The sequence below is a fragment of the Poecilia reticulata genome, linkage group LG5 (assembly GCF_000633615.1).
Source record: "Poecilia reticulata strain Guanapo linkage group LG5, Guppy_female_1.0+MT, whole genome shotgun sequence".
NCBI lineage: Eukaryota > Metazoa > Chordata > Actinopteri > Cyprinodontiformes > Poeciliidae > Poecilia > Poecilia reticulata.
In genome coordinates, this window is record NC_024335.1 from 17,164,890 (window position 1) to 17,184,846 (window position 19,957).

At 39.4% G+C, this 19,957-nt stretch overlaps 1 protein-coding gene across 9 annotated transcripts in view; it reads left to right on the forward strand.

Moving 5' to 3' along the window:
- magi1b (membrane associated guanylate kinase, WW and PDZ domain containing 1b) overlaps positions 1 to 19,957 on the forward strand; it is a 143,957-nt gene that overhangs the window by 42,158 nt on the left and 81,842 nt on the right. For all 9 annotated transcript variants that reach the window (XM_008409556.2, XM_008409557.2, XM_008409558.2 and 6 more), the window contains exon 2: positions 14,769 to 14,885. In XM_008409556.2, the coding sequence (XP_008407778.1) occupies positions 14,769 to 14,885 (117 nt within the window). The remainder of the gene's footprint in view (positions 1 to 14,768; positions 14,886 to 19,957) is intronic.

Below are 19,957 nucleotides of genomic sequence, written 5' to 3' on the forward strand. Positions count from 1 at the left end.
AACTGTATGGTTGGACATACTGACTTGCAAAGATATTCACATGTTGTCACCTAACATCCACCAACTTGAATGCATTTTATTGGGATTTTATGCAATAGACAGATGGGTCTATTGCATAAAATTGGGTCTTTGTATTTGACCCAATTTCATTTGACACCCTTGAATAAAATCCATTGCAACCACTTACTGCATTTAAAAGTCATCCAAACCAGTAAAAACAGTGTCTGTTGTTGGGTCCAAGTAAGGTTGTTCTATGAAGGCCTCTGAGATTTGTTGGAGAACTTTGGAAGGTGTGGGTTAGCCCAAAATTATTCAAACCTTTGGCACATTTAGGTTTAAAGTAGGGATGCATAGGCTTTTCACAATAAACAATACATCGCATGATAAATTAAAGCAAACTCAATTTTTATATGCATGATTTATTGTTTTTCTCTTTCTACCAAAAACTGGATGACAAAATTCTTCAGTCTGGTGTTTTGGTCTCAACTTTCCCTTGTTTTGAAGGACAGAGACTTCATAATTCATTTTATTAGGTTTAATTCCCCGTTTTTTTTTTTTTACTTTGAATATTTAAAATGTCTTCCAGCTCCAGTATTAAATATTTGTTAGAATTTAAAGTTTATTGATCTGTAAGAATGTATTCTTGCATTATTGTACCATTACCAGTACAGAACTTTAAAATGGTCTCAGAGCAACAATATTATCGCTTATCACAATAACTTGTGGGGCAATTTATCATCCAGCAAAATTTGTTACTGTAACACGATATATCAGTATTTACATCGGTATCTCCCGATCTTTGTCATTTGACATTGCAATATTTTCCTTTGAGAAATTCCCATCTCAAATGAGTGATGCACACTGATGTACCTGCAGGGGACACTCAAGTTTCTTGTTTCATCAAATTAGGGCTGAAATATTTGTAACAAATTTCACACCAACCTTTCTACATTTGAAGAGTGGGCCTTATTCAGTTTATTTAATGTTGAAGTTGCAGTTTGAGTCATCTTGATGTCTAGTAGTTTGTGAGACATCTGCAGTGTTTGACTCAAATGAATGTGTGATTATACCAAATGGAGCATTCCTACTGGACTACCCCTGCTGGTTGTGTAGGAGCCTCTTTCCAGATGCGTGGCCTGGAGTCGGATGTTGGGGGATGCGGGCCTGGATGAGCTTTACCCGATCCTGACCCACAAACAAGAATAACTAGCAGTGACTGCTGCCGCACTAAACCACAAAATTTAAAAGTTGTACCATATAATTAAACTTTTCTTCTTCCTTTTTTTTTTTTTGTTGTATTAAACAAAATGACAGTTTAGTGATTTTTGTCACCGTGTGAGCTTTACATTTTTAGAACTGGAATAAAGTGACGATCATTTTGTTCCATTTCTATTCAAATGTGTTTCCTCTCTCTTTTCTCTTTTTGTTGTACATTTTCTTGCATCCACATGAGTACATGCTTTCATCTTGTATCTAAATTTAGATGGGTGAGCAGATGTGCTGCATTTCACAAACCTTTTTGTGTGCATGTGTTTTCTAATGTGCTCATCTGCTTAGGCAAAGATTTGTGTATTTGAATAACATCTTCGAAGCATGTCAAGCCAACAATGTGACAGTGGAATAAAGTGGATCAGTCATGCCCTCTTCTGGATGGACGGATGATCTGACTAAACCTGTTGGTCGGCAGTAGATGTTGTTAAAATGCAGGTGGAGCTGATGGGATACCAGGTAATGATGAGAGGGAGAAGAAAATAAGTAGTTGGGAAGGGTGTGATATCGCTATAAATTTCAGTTGATTAAACAAAAAAACACTAAAATGTTTTCATATTTTCACTATTTTTTGCCACAAGAGCATCAATAAATATCAGACATTCAAAATTATGATTAAATGAAGTTTCTGTGGGCAGTGTAGTGACGTAGGTCATATTTCTTTAAGGAAGTGGCGTCCTGAAGAAGCTTATTTCAAGTAGCTTTGTTATTCCAAAGCAGTGTTTGAGCTTGTTGCCTCATGATTAATGGTACTTGCAGCCATATAGTAATGTAAAAAATGTGATAAATGGTTCTTATTGCCACTTTTATTATCGTGGTGAAATCCTATATTGCCCACTCCTATTTATTTGCTCTGGGTGTGGTAATGAAACTAACCAAATATCTAAACCGACCTTTTTATAAGGACAGCGATAATCAGAGCAGCCAAAAGGCCCTTGCAAATCCTGGAGGAGCTGCAGGGATCCACACCTCAGGTGGAAAATGCAGTTGTCAGGGCAAATACCAGTGGTGCACTTTGTAAAAATGCATTGGAAAGCAGTGTGTAAGAAGTTCTGTTTGTAGTTTGCCACAAGTACTAAAGGACAACGCTAACATGTTCTGACGAGATGAGTGAAACTGAATCTTTTGGAGCTAAAATCACTGCACTTCTCCCCGAAAAGTGGCGGTGGCAGTGTCATGCTTTGAGAATTATTTTTTTTAAATTATTTTTTATATATATATTTTATAACTTTTCTCAGCAGAGCAGGTAAGCGAGGCAGAGTTGAGAAGTTTGACAATCTCCAAGTATCTGACCATTCTGGTAGAAAAGCTGTTGGAGGCTGTAAAAAAACAAAAAGAACTTGAGATTGAGGCAGAGGCCCCTAGCACACAGCTATGAACAAGCAGTTTTAGATCAAAACATCCATGTGTTAAAATGACCCAGTCAAAGTCCTGACCTAAATCTAGTTGAGAATCGGATTTGAAAACTGATCTTTACAGATTAATCCAACTAATTGAACTAACAGTTTGTGATTAGCTGGTTCATTTAAAGGCAGTTTCCTTTAAGTGTTTACTTCAGAGGGGGTAAAGCCACACTTTTCAGATTTTTTATTTTTTAGTTTTGGTTTTGATAATCCAGTCTTTTCTTTTCACTTAAAAACCATGCTGTAATGTGACAAAATCTATAATAGCTCAAAGGATGTGAATACTTTTGCATGCCACTCCATGTAGCACCAAGACCTGCACACAATGCGTTATCGACTTCTGTCACTCCCTGCCGCCACACAGCAGTTGTGTACACAGAGACGGCTCACACTTGATGATTCTGAATTACATGTGCCCCCTGGTGGCTGAGTTAATGAGCTCGCTCTGGGTGTGGAGGTGAGGCAGACTGGGGCAGACCCTGCATAATCACACAGAATAACTAACATCGCCTCATGTGGCTAATTAGAAGTCAGGAAGTCTGTGATGAAGACAGAGTCTCGACCGGCGCTTGTACAAATGTAGACGGGCAGGAGGGACGCGTCTCAGTCAGGGGTCTGACTCGAATGTGAAATCGCTCCTGCGTCTCATTAATTTGTTGTCTTGAGTTTTTCATTCACGCTTTTTGGTTAAATTATTTTCTCTTTGAAGCTATTTATTTTTTTTGTGATTTACAATTGTGTCCTACTCCTACTCCGTTTGTTGTTCCCGTCTGATTCTCCCTCTCTCACCTCTGCGATGGCCAGTGGTTGGTCTTGTCAGTGTTGTGTTTACCCTGCGTGGTGCTGGAGTGACTTAGCACTCTGCCTTTGATTACACCCCAGCAGTTCCCTGTTTGTCTTGCTGTGAAATGAAACTGGGGAAGAGAGCCTGCATCATATTACAGTAATAGATCTCACTACTGTAAAGACCACATAAACTTGGAAATGTCATCCGTTTTCTCTATATTGCTGTTGGTGTGTGCACGATTATCAAGAATCTTTTTAGTAGATTTGCTTGATTTCTTTTCCAATTTTTTTTCTTGAATTTATCTTTGTCGATTAGTTCTGATTTGCACCAATTGGAGATTTTATGGCCGATTCCCAATCGTAGATTTTTGTCAAAATTGGACATTACATGCATTTTTCTAAATAGAATTTAGTAAATTAATCTATTCATGTTGACGAAAATAAAAACTGCTACAGACTTGTCTTTCTGAATCGTCTGTATTTGCAGATGTAAAACTTAACCAAAAATGATTTCAGCTTTTACTCTGTTACAAAACACATTATAGCTCACTAACTTAATTCAAGGATGACATAACGTTATGTTAATGTTAGTGCTGCATGTTATAGTGATAAAAACAATCAAAAATTGGGAATCACAAAAAACTTAAAATATTCCAGGGATTTTTCCTTTCCTGCTTATCTGTACAATTACTGATGACATGCTGCAGCCAATTACTTTTACCCTCACTTTTACAATTATTGCAGTAATTACCGCAAAATATCATTAGTCAAAGGTTTAGATCATATCAACCCTAACTTTTAGTAAACGTGTAAAAGGCACCATCAAAGTTAAATTTCCATCAGCCACCAAACATGTCTAATGCTTCAATTATAATTTGGTTTATTTTGAGACTCTGATTAAGATGATGACCTGTTCTTGGGTAATGCACTAAACTCTGTCTCTGTGCTTATTTACATCTTTTACAAGCCTTTAAGTCAAATGAAAAGCAAAAACCAGAAATTTTTTTTTACAACTGTATATTTTTAAATTGGGTAGTCAGATTAAACATGGACCATAAACGGTTACTAGTAAAGACCACTTTCTAAAGTGACAGATGAAGTACGCACGACGAGATCCTTGGACTGTCTAATGCTATTTTAGCATCTCTCTTTTGAATTGGACAGCCAGTCAGATGTCTAATTACAGGAGACAAATGCTCATATTGGTCTTAAATTGCCACCTGTCAATGAGCACGATCCAGATTGGAGATGTAATCACCTCCACAGCACTTGTATCCCAGTGGCTTATCCGTCCAATAGTCAAATAATCCCATTATTAGCTGAGCCAGCTCTGGCTTTAGGGAAAGTGGACCAGATAGTGAACTGTGTGGGTGTTTGACCACAAGAATATTAAAAGGATAAGATGATGGATAGGATAATGGCTCTTTTCTGCACCTACAAGGGAGTATTCATGTGTATTGTTGTTTGTGGTGGCTTAAGTACATAGCTAGGAGATGCTGGTGGTTTGTCATTTCAGACTCAATCCCATTTTGTGTGGAGGGGGATAATGGTCTTCACTAAAGCCAACTCCACAGAGTGCTGCGGCCAGACGCATAAAAAGTTATATGTGTGTGCTGCCAGTTGTTAGATTGCAGAATGGAAAGTCTCACCTTCACTGGTGCCTTTCTGCTGCCCTGCATGCAGAAATAAATCCTCCGGATGTGCTTGTGTGGAGAACCGCAATCAATGGAAGCGATGTGACGCATAGTAAACAAGCCCAGGGGCTCCGTGGGACGTAACAGCAGAGACGTGATTAAAAATGAAAAAGATATGAAGGTTATGAATCCTCACTCTGATGTTGTCTGATACGTTTTAGTCCTAATTACAGGGAAAAAAAACAACAACCTTTATTTACAAAACTTAAGATGGTGTGATGATCAGTTTATATGGGTGTCTGGAAGTGTTTTACAGTAATTTAATTAAAGTTTACAATTCAACTAGCGAATCTCTGCATGGAGTCTCAAGTTAATTATTGGAACATTTGAAGATTAGCACCAGGGAGGCACCGGTAAAAGGTTTTGGGCCAAATTCAGATACCATGTCTTTGTAAAACTTGTAATTTGCAGATACAGATTTTGAAGAGTTGGACATGTGGTATGATATTTCATTATGATGGCGGCAAAAAAAGCAAACGGAATCACTTTGCTGTACTCTGCTAAGCCTTCCTGTTATCTGCTCACCTAAATGAATTGTAGGAAAGTCTTAAAAAATGTTTTTTCTATAACTAAGTATCTTACTAACTAACTGACTTCAGTTACAAACTCCCGTCTGACAATGGCTAACTTGAGTCATCGATAACTTCCACACTGAAGAGTGCTGTTGGTATTAAAATGATGGTGCCTTCATGATGTTTTAGGTGGGTTTTCACTCATGGTTCTTTGTTGTTTTTGCTTTGTTTTTACATCTTAGAGTTTGGCTCTTATGATGTAAAACAACACTATTAGGCAGTGTTAGTGAAATTAAGTTGTAGTCTCCCATTTCTTTGAAAGGGAATACATGTTTTAGCATAAGTTAACAAAAGAAGCTTAAGTGAATCCTCGCCAACAGTTTTGACTTAATAAATAGATGCCGACCAATAGCACTTTTGTTTCTCTACATTTCTATCGGCAGCTTGGGCTCTTGTGATTCCTCAAAGATAGAAATGATATTTGATTGCAAACAGTGATGCTCCCCGCTGCGACGCAAATTTCAGTGATTCTCCCGGCTTTAGAGCAACACAATAAACGGGATGAAAGTTCTTGCATCTTGTTCGCCTTTGGGATGACGACTCGTAAACCCTTTTCTGAGACAATTTCGTATCTGACTCTGCCCAGCTGATTATACAATCAGGGAAGCCTGGTGTTCATCACCAGAACAGGAATTTCACTTGGAGGTGGGGGGGACACTTGGAATAGATTTTATCACCAGAACACGCATTTCTGTCGCTGCATGAGATGATATGCTTGCACGTTAGATCAGAATCTGAAAGCTCGAAATCCTGAGACTTGGAACCCCACTTACTCTTAAAACCCTTGAATGAAAAGCTGCAATGCCTTGCTTCAGTTTTCAACAATGTAAGATCAGTGTTGGTTTTCCTCCACACGCAGCAGGAATAGTCATGTACGTTTTTAAGTTACAAAGCCAGCTGCTTTTCTCTAACCGACTTGATTAGAGATTTGATTCCACTTCATTTTGTATGCAGTTATTAATGATGCAGACTAAGCTTTGTAATGTGTTCAGTGTTTTTAATCATAGTTTTTAAGCACACTTTTGCAACCTCCTAATCGGTTACATTGCTTCCCCACATTATACCAGTTTGTTTCTGAAGAATTGCTGGAAAGTGTTTTGAACAGAACAGTGTCTTAGGCAGAATTGTGCGTCTAGAGATGGATGTTTTTGCCCATTCTGCTTTGCAAAGTAACTAGAGATCAATCAGATTGGATAGAGAGTATCTGTGAACGTAATTTTTCAGGGGTTACCACAGATTATAGATCGGATCTAGGTCTAAACTCTGACCTAATCATTTTTAACTCGTATATGCATTCCTTTGAAACTGTGGTTTTCAAACTTTTCGAGGGCTTTTTCCTTTTTAATTGCAATTGAAAAGAAAAAAAATATTCTTTTAAAGTAATCTTTTAAATTTTTAGTTTCTTAGTTTTTTTTATTGAAAAACTACATATATTTTTATTTTTACCCGCCAAATAAACAAACTTGGCACACAATATTTTAATAAAATAAGCTGAGTCATCCTGACTGGCCTCCATTTGGGGGAACCATCTATCATGTGTCTTCATTTTACTTCGTTCACATTTATTCTCTGTGTTGTTCTGTCACATAAAACCCCAATAAAATTCATTCAAGGCTGTAATGTGATAAAATGGGAAATTTAAAGAGGAACATTTGCAATAAACTGTCTAATCAGTCTGACCGCAGTCTGTTCAGGCTGAATTCAGAGGAGCTGCTATTTACACCATGAACACGAAAAGGTTTGTCTTTTTCACAGTCTGACAGAGAGAGGTCCTGTTTATTTTTGTAATACCTTCAAAATCCAGGTGGGGGCGGTGGATGCTGAGTGGCTGCAACCCATCACTGCCTTCAGTTTGCTATGGCTTAGCAGCTGTTGCTATGGATACAGGGCCAGGCCAGTCGGTGTGATGCAAACTACGTTTGTCAGAGAGGCACAGGGGGCAGTATTGAGCTCATGGTTGTTTTCTCTGAGACCTGTCCTCTCTTGGAATACCCATTCCCTGTCGGGTCGAGAAATTTCCTACTGTAGGTTTACCTGAAGAAAAAAAAAGAAAAAAACTTTCAGTAAATCAAATGCATATGTACTTTTGGTATCCTTGTTGACTTATTTGATTATAAATTTTACTGAGCTGTTTTATTTCCTGAGTGATGGATAAGTTGGCGCCTGTACCTGGATCAGCTGCAGCTGTTCCCTGTCAGGGGTCACAATCGCCTCCCTCTGACCTCTCCCTGCCTCCTCTTTAATCATTATGACATATGGTTAAGCTCTGATCTGCAGTGATGGAAATGCTAACTGTACATAGCTGCTGCTTGTTGAATCAATTAAATACTGATTAGCCCTGATTATCTGATTATCTTGAGCCACAAATGCACTCCTCACTTAGATAATTGCTTAAGTTGTAACTTTGTGCAGCCTGCACACATAGCTTCATTTAACTCTGTGCCAGTCGGGCTCCAGGGACACGATTCCAGTTTGACTTTTTTCATCTGAGAATAATGACTACTTGGTTTGTAAATGGCTCGCTAAAAGAAGGATTTCTTTGTAATCATACCGTGTGCTTGGCAACATGCCCCGTGATGTTCAAAAGATAATTCAAGTGAGAAGAGAAAGAGGGAGGGGAGGGGGAGAAATTGTTACCCTGCTTGCCAGACTGTGTATTCTACATCGATACAAAACCAAGTTCCCAGCCAAATGTGGCCGGGCTGCCAAATCTGACTTGGCTCAGTGCAAAACAGGCTGGCACGCAGGCATATGACTGTGTTCCCTGCTTTGTCACTTAGACTGTGCTTTGTGTTAAGAGGATGATTGTGTCTGGCACTGCCCAGTGTTGCTGACTGAAGTTTCAGTTAGCCTCTCTGCGTGGAGACCGCGCATACCTGGCAGTATTCACGCGGTTAGAGAGGGAGAGGAAGGATGAGACAAGTGTGCTGATTTCTATCACAATACGGCTGCTACAATCACAGCCAGAGACGCGCCGAGAGATCGGAATCAGCCAATTATTAACTTGATCAGTGAGTACGCCATAAAGACTGAAATCTCGACCTCACTCGTTGTCACGGATGCCGCTTCTGAGAGAAGAATCAAAGTTGGCTATTTATAGCATTGATGGGTTGTTCAAAAATGAACTCAAGAAGAATCACAGGTATATGCAAAGTGATTTTGGTTTTGTACCAAAATACACTGGTCTCTATTAAAACATTGCTTTAAACAAATGTGATGTTCACAGGGGATATGTTTGAGAAAAGTTGTCATCCACATGTACCTGCTCAAATTCATGTTTTAAACATGTCAAACCTATAGGGGGCAGTGTAGCACAAAGCTGTATCACCAAATCAGATTGCTTCTAAACAACCACAACTTCCTGTTAGGATTTAAGCATGGCGCCAGGAGGTTCATTTGTGTGGACAGGTATGTAGGTTGAACTACTTTTAAATAGCGTATTGGAATGTAAAGTCGATTGGGAATCATGTCAAAACAAGTGGCTTATTTGTCACAGACTGTAATGCGCGGGACCCTAAATCTCCATTTTCCCACGTACACACACAAACACAAATTCAGAGTTTTCTCAGGTCTCCACTTTGGCCAGAGGTTTTCCAAGTAATTATTTTTATTGATATTAAACTGAGGCTTTGTGTGGATGAAAGGTCAAAACTCATGAATATGTATTTTCACATATCTGCCTGTGTGTGAGCTGGACTTTAAAAAGAAAGTGTCGTCTGCGACAGTAAGGGAGAGCAGTGCTTTCAGCAGATAACAGGAAGGCTCAGTCAAATACAAATAAGTTCTTATTTCTTTAGAGGAGATGCATAAAAGTTACTGTATGGACTGCTAGCCTTGCTAGGAGAAATTACTAACAGCAGTTTAAATTGATACTTTGGTAATCATTTTATCTTAAATTGGTGAAACTGTTTTACAGTTACAAAGATCTCATTGAGATGAAACAAACCCTTAATACATGCCACAGCTGAAAGTAAAGCATCTCTTAAGTAGTTATACTCCATAGAGAAAAATTTTTTGGTTCTCTTTGTGTAGTAAGTAAAATTCCTTTTTTGATTAATTGCAATTATGGTTTTTTTTGTCTTTTCCAGAGGCAAGAAAGAAAATTGCTAAGTATTTGTAAAAAAAAAAAAAACTAAATTTTTAATGGAGGTGTCTTGAATCTTTGGATTTTGTTGTAACCGGTGTTGGACTATTCCCGCCCAACTGCTGCGTCCAGGTCAGGCAAGCTACACCAATATCATCTATTTTCTGTCATGCTATGCATTCAGTGCATACAAAGACACTTTTGTAGCGAGAGGTGTTAAATATCAAGGTAGGCAATAACAAGTCTTGGTGGAACGTCAAAGGTCTATTCCCCTTAACTCCTTCCAGTTTCAAATCAGCAGCAAGCTGTCAAAGCTTCCCATTGTTACTATAATTGCCCTGCGAGCAGTTAGCTCAAGTTTCATTGAAGTTTATGTTTCTCCAACGTGAACACAGATGTCAGGTGCCAGCAGATCCAGCCAGTGCCCGGTCTCGCTATGCATGTCTGAACAGGGGCTTGGATGGCTGATCAGAGCCGAGGGGCACTAGGGTAGGCTCGATGGGAGATGCCTGGAAAGTAGCGGGGGCTTTCCGCTTTTTCTCGCTGTCTGAAGCGCTTTTGATGTTTAGTCTGGCTTCCTCTGATGCTCTCGTTCTGTGTGACAGCCTCTGCCTCCCTCTCCGTTTCTCTCAAGTAAACCTCCCTTCTGTCGAGGATTGTATGTCTCGCTTCCAAAACCGTGCTTGTTTTGGGGGCGGCGGGCTTATGGAAAATCTATACCAGGTGGGTTGTGTTTGAAGGATATGTCTTTTCTAATTATCTGTTTTTCAAGGGGGATATCGGGTGGGTGGTCACTGGGGCCAAATGTTCTCCAGATCCCACCCTTCCTCCTGCTTGAGATTCACTTGACTTCAGGAAAAATGACTCGCGCTCCATCGCAGACCCAGACAGATGCCTGGAGCTGTTGGGCATGGGTGTTGAGAAGATTTATTGTTTCATGTTTGAGTCACATTCCCAAACTGGGAATTTTTAAATCAGAAGTCAAGACGTTCCCATCTGGAATTTTTACATTCATTTGAAGATTTTGGTCAACTAAATACTAGAAAAACAGTTGGAGAGTTCAATATGTGCTCTTGCTTCATCATGTATATCAGTCTTTAAACTGTGAAGTTTTTTAAATGGCTTAACTTGTTTTTATTGAGATCCAGATCTAAGTTGTTGTTGGGCTGTAGACGTTTAGAGAATTTATATTTTTCAACAGCTGACTAATAATTTTAACACCCCTTTTCTATTGGCCTGAAGGGATTTCTGAGATTCTTGAAGTCCACGAATGAATGAGTTATGAAATTAATGTTGTACATAGGATAGGTAAAAATGGCGCCTAGTTTAACAGCCAAGGAACATCTTGTGGACCTAATCACCCCCAAGATAATACATCTGGATAAATATTTTATGGGTCTCTTGAATTTTTATAAATTCTTTATAATTATTCAAAATAAAACAATATTTACCCACAGTGTGAAAGAGTACTTGCTTCCTTACATAGTTTCCCTTTATTGTCACGGTTCAACTAGAACCTCTCTGACAACGCGAAGTCGACTCAAAGACCCAAAGAAGAAACATGTTATTGCCAGTTCTAGAGTTCTTCGACGAAGGGTGAGAGACGACATTTACCTATCAGTTTGGATATAAAAAACCACTTCTTAGGCTTTGGAACTGCAGCAAATTACAATGAGATCCATTTTCCACAAACAGAAACATGGGGCAGCAGTGAACCTTCACAGGAGTCCCCATCTTAAAATGATTTAACGAACCCACTGATGGACTGACTCATCTGATAGTTTGTAAATCAGATTGAAATGCTGTGGCATGACACCATCTAGGTCGTTCAAGCTCAAAAAACAAATTTATTGTGGTTAAATTATTATTTTAATCAAAATTTCTCCACAGTTATGAAAAAGGTCTTATTTCCAGTTTTTACAAACACTTAAGGCAGCTGTAATTGGATGTTTTCCTAACCTTCTGCCTGCCCCAAGTTGGACCAACGTAAATATAAAGGGTTAACAGAGAGAAACCCCTGAAATTGTGAAACTCTGAGAACAGGTTTAAAGTAGCAATTTATCCAGCCACCTTGTAAGTATCATGAACCGTGGATATTAAAATCTCCCTTTATTCTTGTAAAGCCAGGATTGTGTAGCGTCTCGTCTTTTGAGCTGGCTGCGCCTTCCACCACTAGTAGATTCTCGCATTTTGGTTTGAACCCCAGGTACCAAATGTTTTATCTGTGATAAAGGTAAAGCCTTTTTAAAAATTTTTTTTTTTAAGGGAAGCAAATCCAGAGGGATATTTCATGCAACACCTTGAGGTTTCCAACTAAAATTAAGGTCCAGTTATTTTAGTTATCAGATTTGTTCATCTCTGCAATCTTTAGCTGCGATTTGCAGTCGAGCCAGTGATCAGTATGCAGTTTTGAAATCGGAAACAACTATTATTAAACACCAAGTATTGACACCAGTTGCTGATGTGTTATTGGCAGAGTGCGGCCACAGAGGAGCAGCAGATATTGCCATCTACTTAATCAGCACATCCCTCCATAATTACCTCTCCCTCCTTCATCAGTGAAGAAGTCCTTGAGGACCTTGTTATTCATACCGTCGTGACTTTGAAGGGTGTCTGTTCATTTTAATGAAAGTCATGTTGCTTTATCAGAATAAGGATACATAAAGAGTGAATGAGAGAGGGATCAGATATACATAACTTGACTAAAGCTTATACTTTGTCTCCTTGATGTTATGTTGCTCTGGCACACAGACAGACTGCGGCGGCAGCGTGTCGGTTGGTCTGTTACCCAGAAAGCAGTTGGGCACAATATTGCAACACCAACACCGTGAGTGAAACGATGACTGGGGCAGACTACTATATAAAGTACTCGGGGACCACTTCTTTATTATTACACATCCAAATTTGTAGAGTACGGCACAAATCGCGTCCCGTATAGGTTCAATACGGGACGGGTGGCAACCCCAACTAGCGTCTATTCTATGTGCTTTATAATGCGGTGCGCTTTATATATGAAAAAAGTTTTAAAATGGGCCATTCATTGAAGGTGCGCCTTATAGTGCGGAAAATACGGTAGTTATTTGTATCTAAAATCATTATTGTAATGTGTTGAGCTGAATATTTTGGGAATTTGATGCATACCTGTCAGTTTTGCTCTGTGGAAAAATATCTGCTCTTTGCCGTTAAATATTGTACTCTCTTTATGTAGCAATGATATTGATATTTACTCAACTCGCTTAGTCCAGTAAGTGGTAGACAGATGCATGGAGAAATAGATTCTCGAGATAATGTTTTTTTTTCCTTTGGTGCATCTTGTTCTGATGGTTTCTGGTGTTGTGCCATAATGTGTTGCCCTGGCAACTTAAAATCACAGAGAGTAGGTGATGTGACTTCCAATTTTCTCCATTAATGTATCGTACATGTACATGCGCCTGCTACGGGCAATAAACCCATACTGGTCAATTTTACGGTAAGGTAGTATGCAATGAGATTTTTCTCCTTTTTGTTATTTAGCTATTTTTGCTCTGTAATGGTTGAGAGCCACTTGGAAAAATAGAAGTGACAACAAATTTTATAAACCACCTTAAAACGTATAAAGGCACCAAATTTGTAATGCAAGTAAATCTAATTTGTTCCCTTCCAGTTCTGGAGAATTGATACTCAAAATCATAAATAAATGAGCATTCTGCATTCGGTAACAACTTTCACTATGAAGAGTGAACGTTTTGGTCTGTGTGCTGATTTTTGAGTCTTAAGCCGGCTAGCGAAGGGGCAAAAAATTTATAGATTTTACTCAACCATTTTTTAGTTGCAATTTGTTTTTAGAGATTTGCTTTCAAATGAATGTGTTTAATTTGATTAAATGCATTAGCGGAGCGGCAGTCGAGCTTTCAGCACACCGACATCATTAAGAAGTGAATTTAATCTTAACTAAACACTTCAAGGCACCAATGTCACTGAAATAAAAGTTCCATTACAATAATTTTTTTTAAACTAAAAGCAGTTCTTGTATCTATAAATTGGGCTCATTGGGCTTCAGTTGTCATTTATTACATAAATCTACCATCGATATGCCAACCAGTGCAGAAAGCTCTTCTGTGCTGTGCTAACAATCTCAATCATCGGATTTATACACATTCACGTACACGTACACACACACACACACACACACACTTGCTCACACATATGCACACAGTTTCCATGGAAACAGGATCCAGGGCCTTTTTACGACTGGTTGTGCGCCCCAGACAACCAAAATTGTTCTCAGCAGTCACGCAAAGATGGGAGATAAATAATTTGTACACTAAATAATTGGACACAGTAAAATACAGGAGAAAGTGATGAGCTGCTGTGAATTTAGATGAAGCTCCCCCTCCTCTTTCTTTTGCTAAACAGGCTGCCTTTTCTTTTTTTTTTCTTGTCTGACTGACTGCATCCACCCTCATTGTTTTCGTCTGTTATGTTGTCACATTGTTTTTGTGCTGTGTTAGCACATTAAGTTCTGCCAGAGAAGTGGGTGCACTCATTCAGATCAGAAAAAAAATAAAAATAAAACCACACTAGGCACACACATGGACCTTCTCTAGTCACACTGCCCCTCAGTAGCCTAATGTGTGTCTGAGGTCCAGATGGCGTAGCTGTGGGAGGGCTGCGTCGTGGTGTTAGCCTTACTGTTAGCAGTTTCGGTTTTGGCCCGTCCCAAGCTGGTAGGAGAAACGGCTTACAAGCGGTCATCCCTCTGTGGGACGATGGCAAGCTTGCAGGTCAGAGATGCGCTTCAACTTAGCGGGATCAACTTGTTCACTTCATTTGGTGGGAGCCAGGTGTTCTGGCCATTTAGCACATAATTGTGGAGTAGTTGTAATATTTTGGCTCTCCTCATGATATCGGTCTGCTTGGCTTGTTTTGGCATTAGTTGAATTCATGCACTAACATTTTTATTTTTGTCTATTTTTGACAGGAACGAAGTTGAATAAGGACCTTAAGCATTATCTAAGCCAGCGCTTCCAGAAGTCATCACCTGACCACGAACTGCAGCAGACCATCCGAGAAAACCTGTACCGTCACGCAGTGCCTTGTGAGTCTGATGCTTCCCTTCTTTTTTTCTTACACCATCACCACCACATCGGCATCTACTTGTATTTTATGTTTCAAATTCACCTTAATATCCATAACGAATGACTGAAGAATGCTTGGAGTTTAAACTTCTTTCCAAAAAAAAAAAATCTGAGAAGTGTGGCATGCATTTGTGACATTTGTGACACACCAGTGGTGGAACACAGTGTTGGAAGTATCATTTTGTGAGTATGCTTCTTCAGCAGAAAGAGAAATTGGCTAGAATTGATAGGAACGTATGAAATGAAATAAATGACAATACTGAAAGAAAACCCATTAGAGGTTCAATATCTGGCATTAGAACAATCTTAAACCAACATTCATGTTAGTCCAGACCTAAATCCAGTTGATGTTCATTCATTCCCTCTATCCGCTCGCCCTGAGCTCAACCCCTTTTGCAAAGCAGAATGGGTAAAAAAAAAAAATCTCTAGATGTGGGAAACTGATGGAGATTAAAGCTGCACAATATGCATCGAACATAAATATGTGTGTTTGGATGCAATGCGTGGTAGTCTATATTATTTCAAGGACTGTGCAATAAAATTTTGCATTCCAACAATGAATCTGGCCTCTTGGAAGCACATCACAATATTCAACATAATGATCTCTTTATATCTTGCAGGACTTTCACCAATGTACTCCAAAAGTGTTTGAGTTAAAGGTGATTGGTTAAATATTGCCTTAAGTGTTCTAAATACAAATTAACTCCACACTTTTCATCAAATCTTGTATTGCTTTCCTCCCACCTCTTGCTTATACACTATTTGAATCCTGTTCAGTTCATTGAAGTCATTAATTGCGACATGATAAAGTCTGGAAAAGTTTTAAAGGGATACGAATACAAAGCACTTCATATTTCACTCTGCTAGTGCAAGAACTTCACACATATGATTATTGAGTCATTGTCTCGGCGTTCGACCAGTTGGTGGTAGATCAGTGTTTCATTTAGGGTATTTGCCCCACACCAACACTTGACCCTTATTTCTAATTAGGGCTGATTGTTTAAGTCTGATCAGAGTAGTGTTGCATTTGTCTGCAGGCCAATATTGACCGTTCAGTTAGCCAAGCCGATTAAGCCACATCCTCCCTGGGACCGACCTGATCTTATTGCTTTAACCGTTTTATCACACAACACATCCCTCTTCCTCCCAGCAGTGAACTTCACCTTCTGTTTTCCAAATCGATGAGCAGCGACGTTAACACTCTCCACCCATTCTATCAGCACAGAGCTCGTTTTGCTAATACATCTGATCATGTATGTGACTTTCTAGCGGATAAATCGGTTGCTATGCAGATAGAATTGCCCTGCCTCAGCATAAATCCAGCTGTTCTGTGAAGGCCTCAGAACTTAAACAACATAAGTAAACAAACTGCATCATAAAGAACAAGGATTACGGAAAGCAATATCCAAAACTTTGAACGCCTCAAAGAGCGTTTCTCAAACCAATTTGAAACAAAGTAGGAAACGGCTGAAAACTTATCAAGATATGGTTCTCTACTTAACGGGGTGGCGGGAAGAAAGTCGTTGCATTCAAAAAGCTTAAATCAGGAACGACAACACATATATTAAGAAGGTCCTCTGTTCAGACAAGACCACAATTGAACTTTTTTAGCATATATGAAAAACACTACATATTCCTTTACGAAAACATGGTGGTTTCAGCATCATCCTGTGGGGAAGATATTTTGGAAGAGATGGATAATATGGTCAGAGTCGATGGACTTATTGATGGAGCTAAATACAGGGAATTACGGAAGAGAGCGCGTTAGAGGCTGCGGAAACGCAGACAGTGCTACAACAAAAGGGTTAAGATAAAGCATTTTTTGTCAAAATGACCCAGTCAAAGTCAAACCTAAATCCTATTGAGAATCAATTTTTATGTTTCCTTCATTACCATTAAGCAATACCTTTCTCTGGTTCATCCCATAAAATGCCATTAAAATACATTGCAATTTGTGTTCGAACCTTGACTAAACGTATGAAAAACAATTAGGATTATACTTTTGCAAGGCCAGAGCAGAGAATGTACACGAAGCAGATACTCTGATTCATTGTGTAGTTTTAAACTTGGCATCAACTAAAACCAGGATTTTCATTCTCTGCCTTTTTAATTAGTTAACTTCTGATTCTCCCCCATAAATTACTTTCAGTATGCAGGAAGCCCATTTCAGGGACTTTGTCTGCACTACGCCATATGTCGGCCAGACACTGTTACTTGGTGGGGGTCTGGTCATAAATGCCCACTGCAATTACTGAGTGGTTTTAGGCACGCTAATGTTGTTTGAAGTAAATAAAGCATGACGGCACTCTCCTAGCCACTTGTTCTCTGGGGTTATAAAGTTTTTGTTTCGTGGTCATGGAGCAGGTAGGTGATAGAGTAAAGGTTGCAATAGACGGATGCCATTTTTGTTTATCAGTAAAATGTAAAAAAAAGTTATTTACTTCTCCACAAGCTATCTAGTCAGATATATTGACTTGTATCACCAGATCAAATGTTTATTAAACCTTTGTTCATCTGCAGAGATTCAGAAACGGTAGCAGATGGGGAGGTGTTGCTATGCAAAAACGCCTCTCCGTCATTCCTGCACAAGTCTCTGAGAGCTACCAGAACACTGATTTTTAAAGTTTCCATCGAGTATGATTTAGTGGTTTGGATCCAGTTGTATGAAAGCCATCTGTTTAGTTGCATCAACAGTGAGACTTATGTTGACTTGTAGCTCTTGTGAGCTTTTCACACCCCTTAGTCCTTCATACCAATGATCATGCTCTGCTGACCACCATGAGGACATTGTGGGTTTTAGTAGCTTTTGTAGGTCAGAACAGTTCAGTTAAGGCTCCACTAAATTGAGCGTGGGAGTTAGTAGTGGAAGTTAAGGGTCCAAAGCGCATATACATTCAATGCCATGCTAAAGTCACAGTGCCATATAGTGACCTGGCATGACCTCTACGTCTGACTCGAGGTGTCTTGGCGGCATAAACATGGCACTTTTTCCCAATCAACGTCTGAAAATACCAACAGTTTCCATTCAGCAGTCTCTTGTGAACGTAGTCTTAAAGACAGATGAAGCAATGACCAGACCACCTGGCACTCCAGCTGGTAGATGAATGCCCAATTATACATATTTTACAGATTGCCAGTGTAATGTTATCCACTGTTACGTGAATTCAAGTTTTGATCTCAGGGTATGGTAAGTGGTCATTCTTGCTTGTAAGCAAGTGGTTGATTCAAAGCAGCCACACCTTAATGATCGATCTACTTTACAAACTAATATAGACCATATTTAAAAAAAAATATGTATATATGTTCTATTAAAATTTTGCCCTCTCATATTCATGTAGATTGTGAAAACGCTGACATATTAGCCCAGCCTTTTTTATACATTCTAACATCTCATCTTTAGAAATAATCTCAAACCACTAGTCTCAATACATCTGAGGTGCCTGTTGAGGCATATTTGATATGGATACTAAGGATCATTTGTGAAGTATATAGCTGCCATCTAGTGGTCAGTGTGTTCAGAACATCTGACTAGTTCTACTGTATTAAGTTATTTCTGAAATACGCAGATGACAGACCAGAGGGTATTATGTAGAAAGGCATGGTGTAATTAAGTTTGTACTACATTTGGTCAAAGATTAAAGCTATTTTCCATCAGAGGCTGAAATAAAGTAGGTGTAAAATGCATATGAGAAAAGAAAAACATTTATCGTTTTCAGACCAGTAAGCACACCATACTCAAGTGTAACCAGCTTATGTTAACCACACCACACTTATCTGAAGTTATTTCTACACGAAGAAGACTCAAAGTATTTTTAGGATCAGTGAGGTGCTTATTATGAACTCGGTGGAGTAGTGGCTTTTGATCTTTCCCCTCCACAGAACTGACCCATTTCTATTTAGAGTAGAACAGAGATAAATTCTTACAAAGTACATTTACATTGGATATTCATTGTGTTGTTCAGTATCACTGTCCTAATTTATTTATGGTTGACGGTTTCTATATTGGTTTTAAATTAAAACTTCATTTCTAAAGATCTCAACTCAAATGCCATGGTGGGGAACAAAAAAAATTAGCTGTTACCATAACACCCTGATCAAATATAACACCCAGTGGACCCACCCTCCCCTGATTGCTGAGGCATTTGTCTGCTTCCCTTGTGGTCACCCCATCAATGCATTCCCATTCTCTCATTACCCCCATAAGCCCTCCTCTCCCTCTGTCCTGCTTCCATTCCTTAACCCCCCTACCCCACACCACCCCACCCCACTCCACTCCCCGAAAGCTATGACACAACTGTCTTTCGTCCCCCTGCTGCCTCTGCAGCTCTCTCTTCCCTTTAGTAGCGGTCTCTGTCTTCCTTTCTTATTTTTTTCTTGCCAGTTGTAAGCGGTCGGAGCAATAGCAGCAGGAAGTGAGAAAGCTTGTGGTGTTGGATTTTATACCTGGCTTTAACCCCTGATGCTTGGCATTACAAACGTGGCTCGGGTGTCTCCCGCATCAAGGCAAGTAGCATTGTTTACTGATGGCTCAGTAGTCACGTCTGAACTGAACAAGGTTTTAAAAAGCCTGCATTCACGTGCATGTGTCATGAACAGCGGCGCTAGCTTTGCAGACGATTGGACGACCTGTATATAGGCTAAGAGGACAGCTCGATTGGAAGGGGGGTGCTGAAGCTGTGGGGATCCTGATGGGGGTGGGGTGTAGTTTTTGTGTGTGGGGGGGCAGGGGGTGGTAGAAGGGGGATGGGCAAAAAGGGTTGAAAGACAAAAAAAACCTTCACTGATTGTATAAAACCAGTTAAGCTAATATAAAAGCATACTGTGGTGTTTTACAGTTGAATTGTACTAAGGTGAGGACGCTGTTGTTGCTCTACAGTGTTAACAAAGGTCGCCGTTGTCATGCTGGTTGGCTGAGCTACAGATTGCACTCACAGTTGCAATCACTTTGTGATACCTGAGACAAACAAATAACATCATTACAACAGCTGTAGTTGTTCCTAAATGGCAAAAAGTGGCGAATAAATCAAAAACC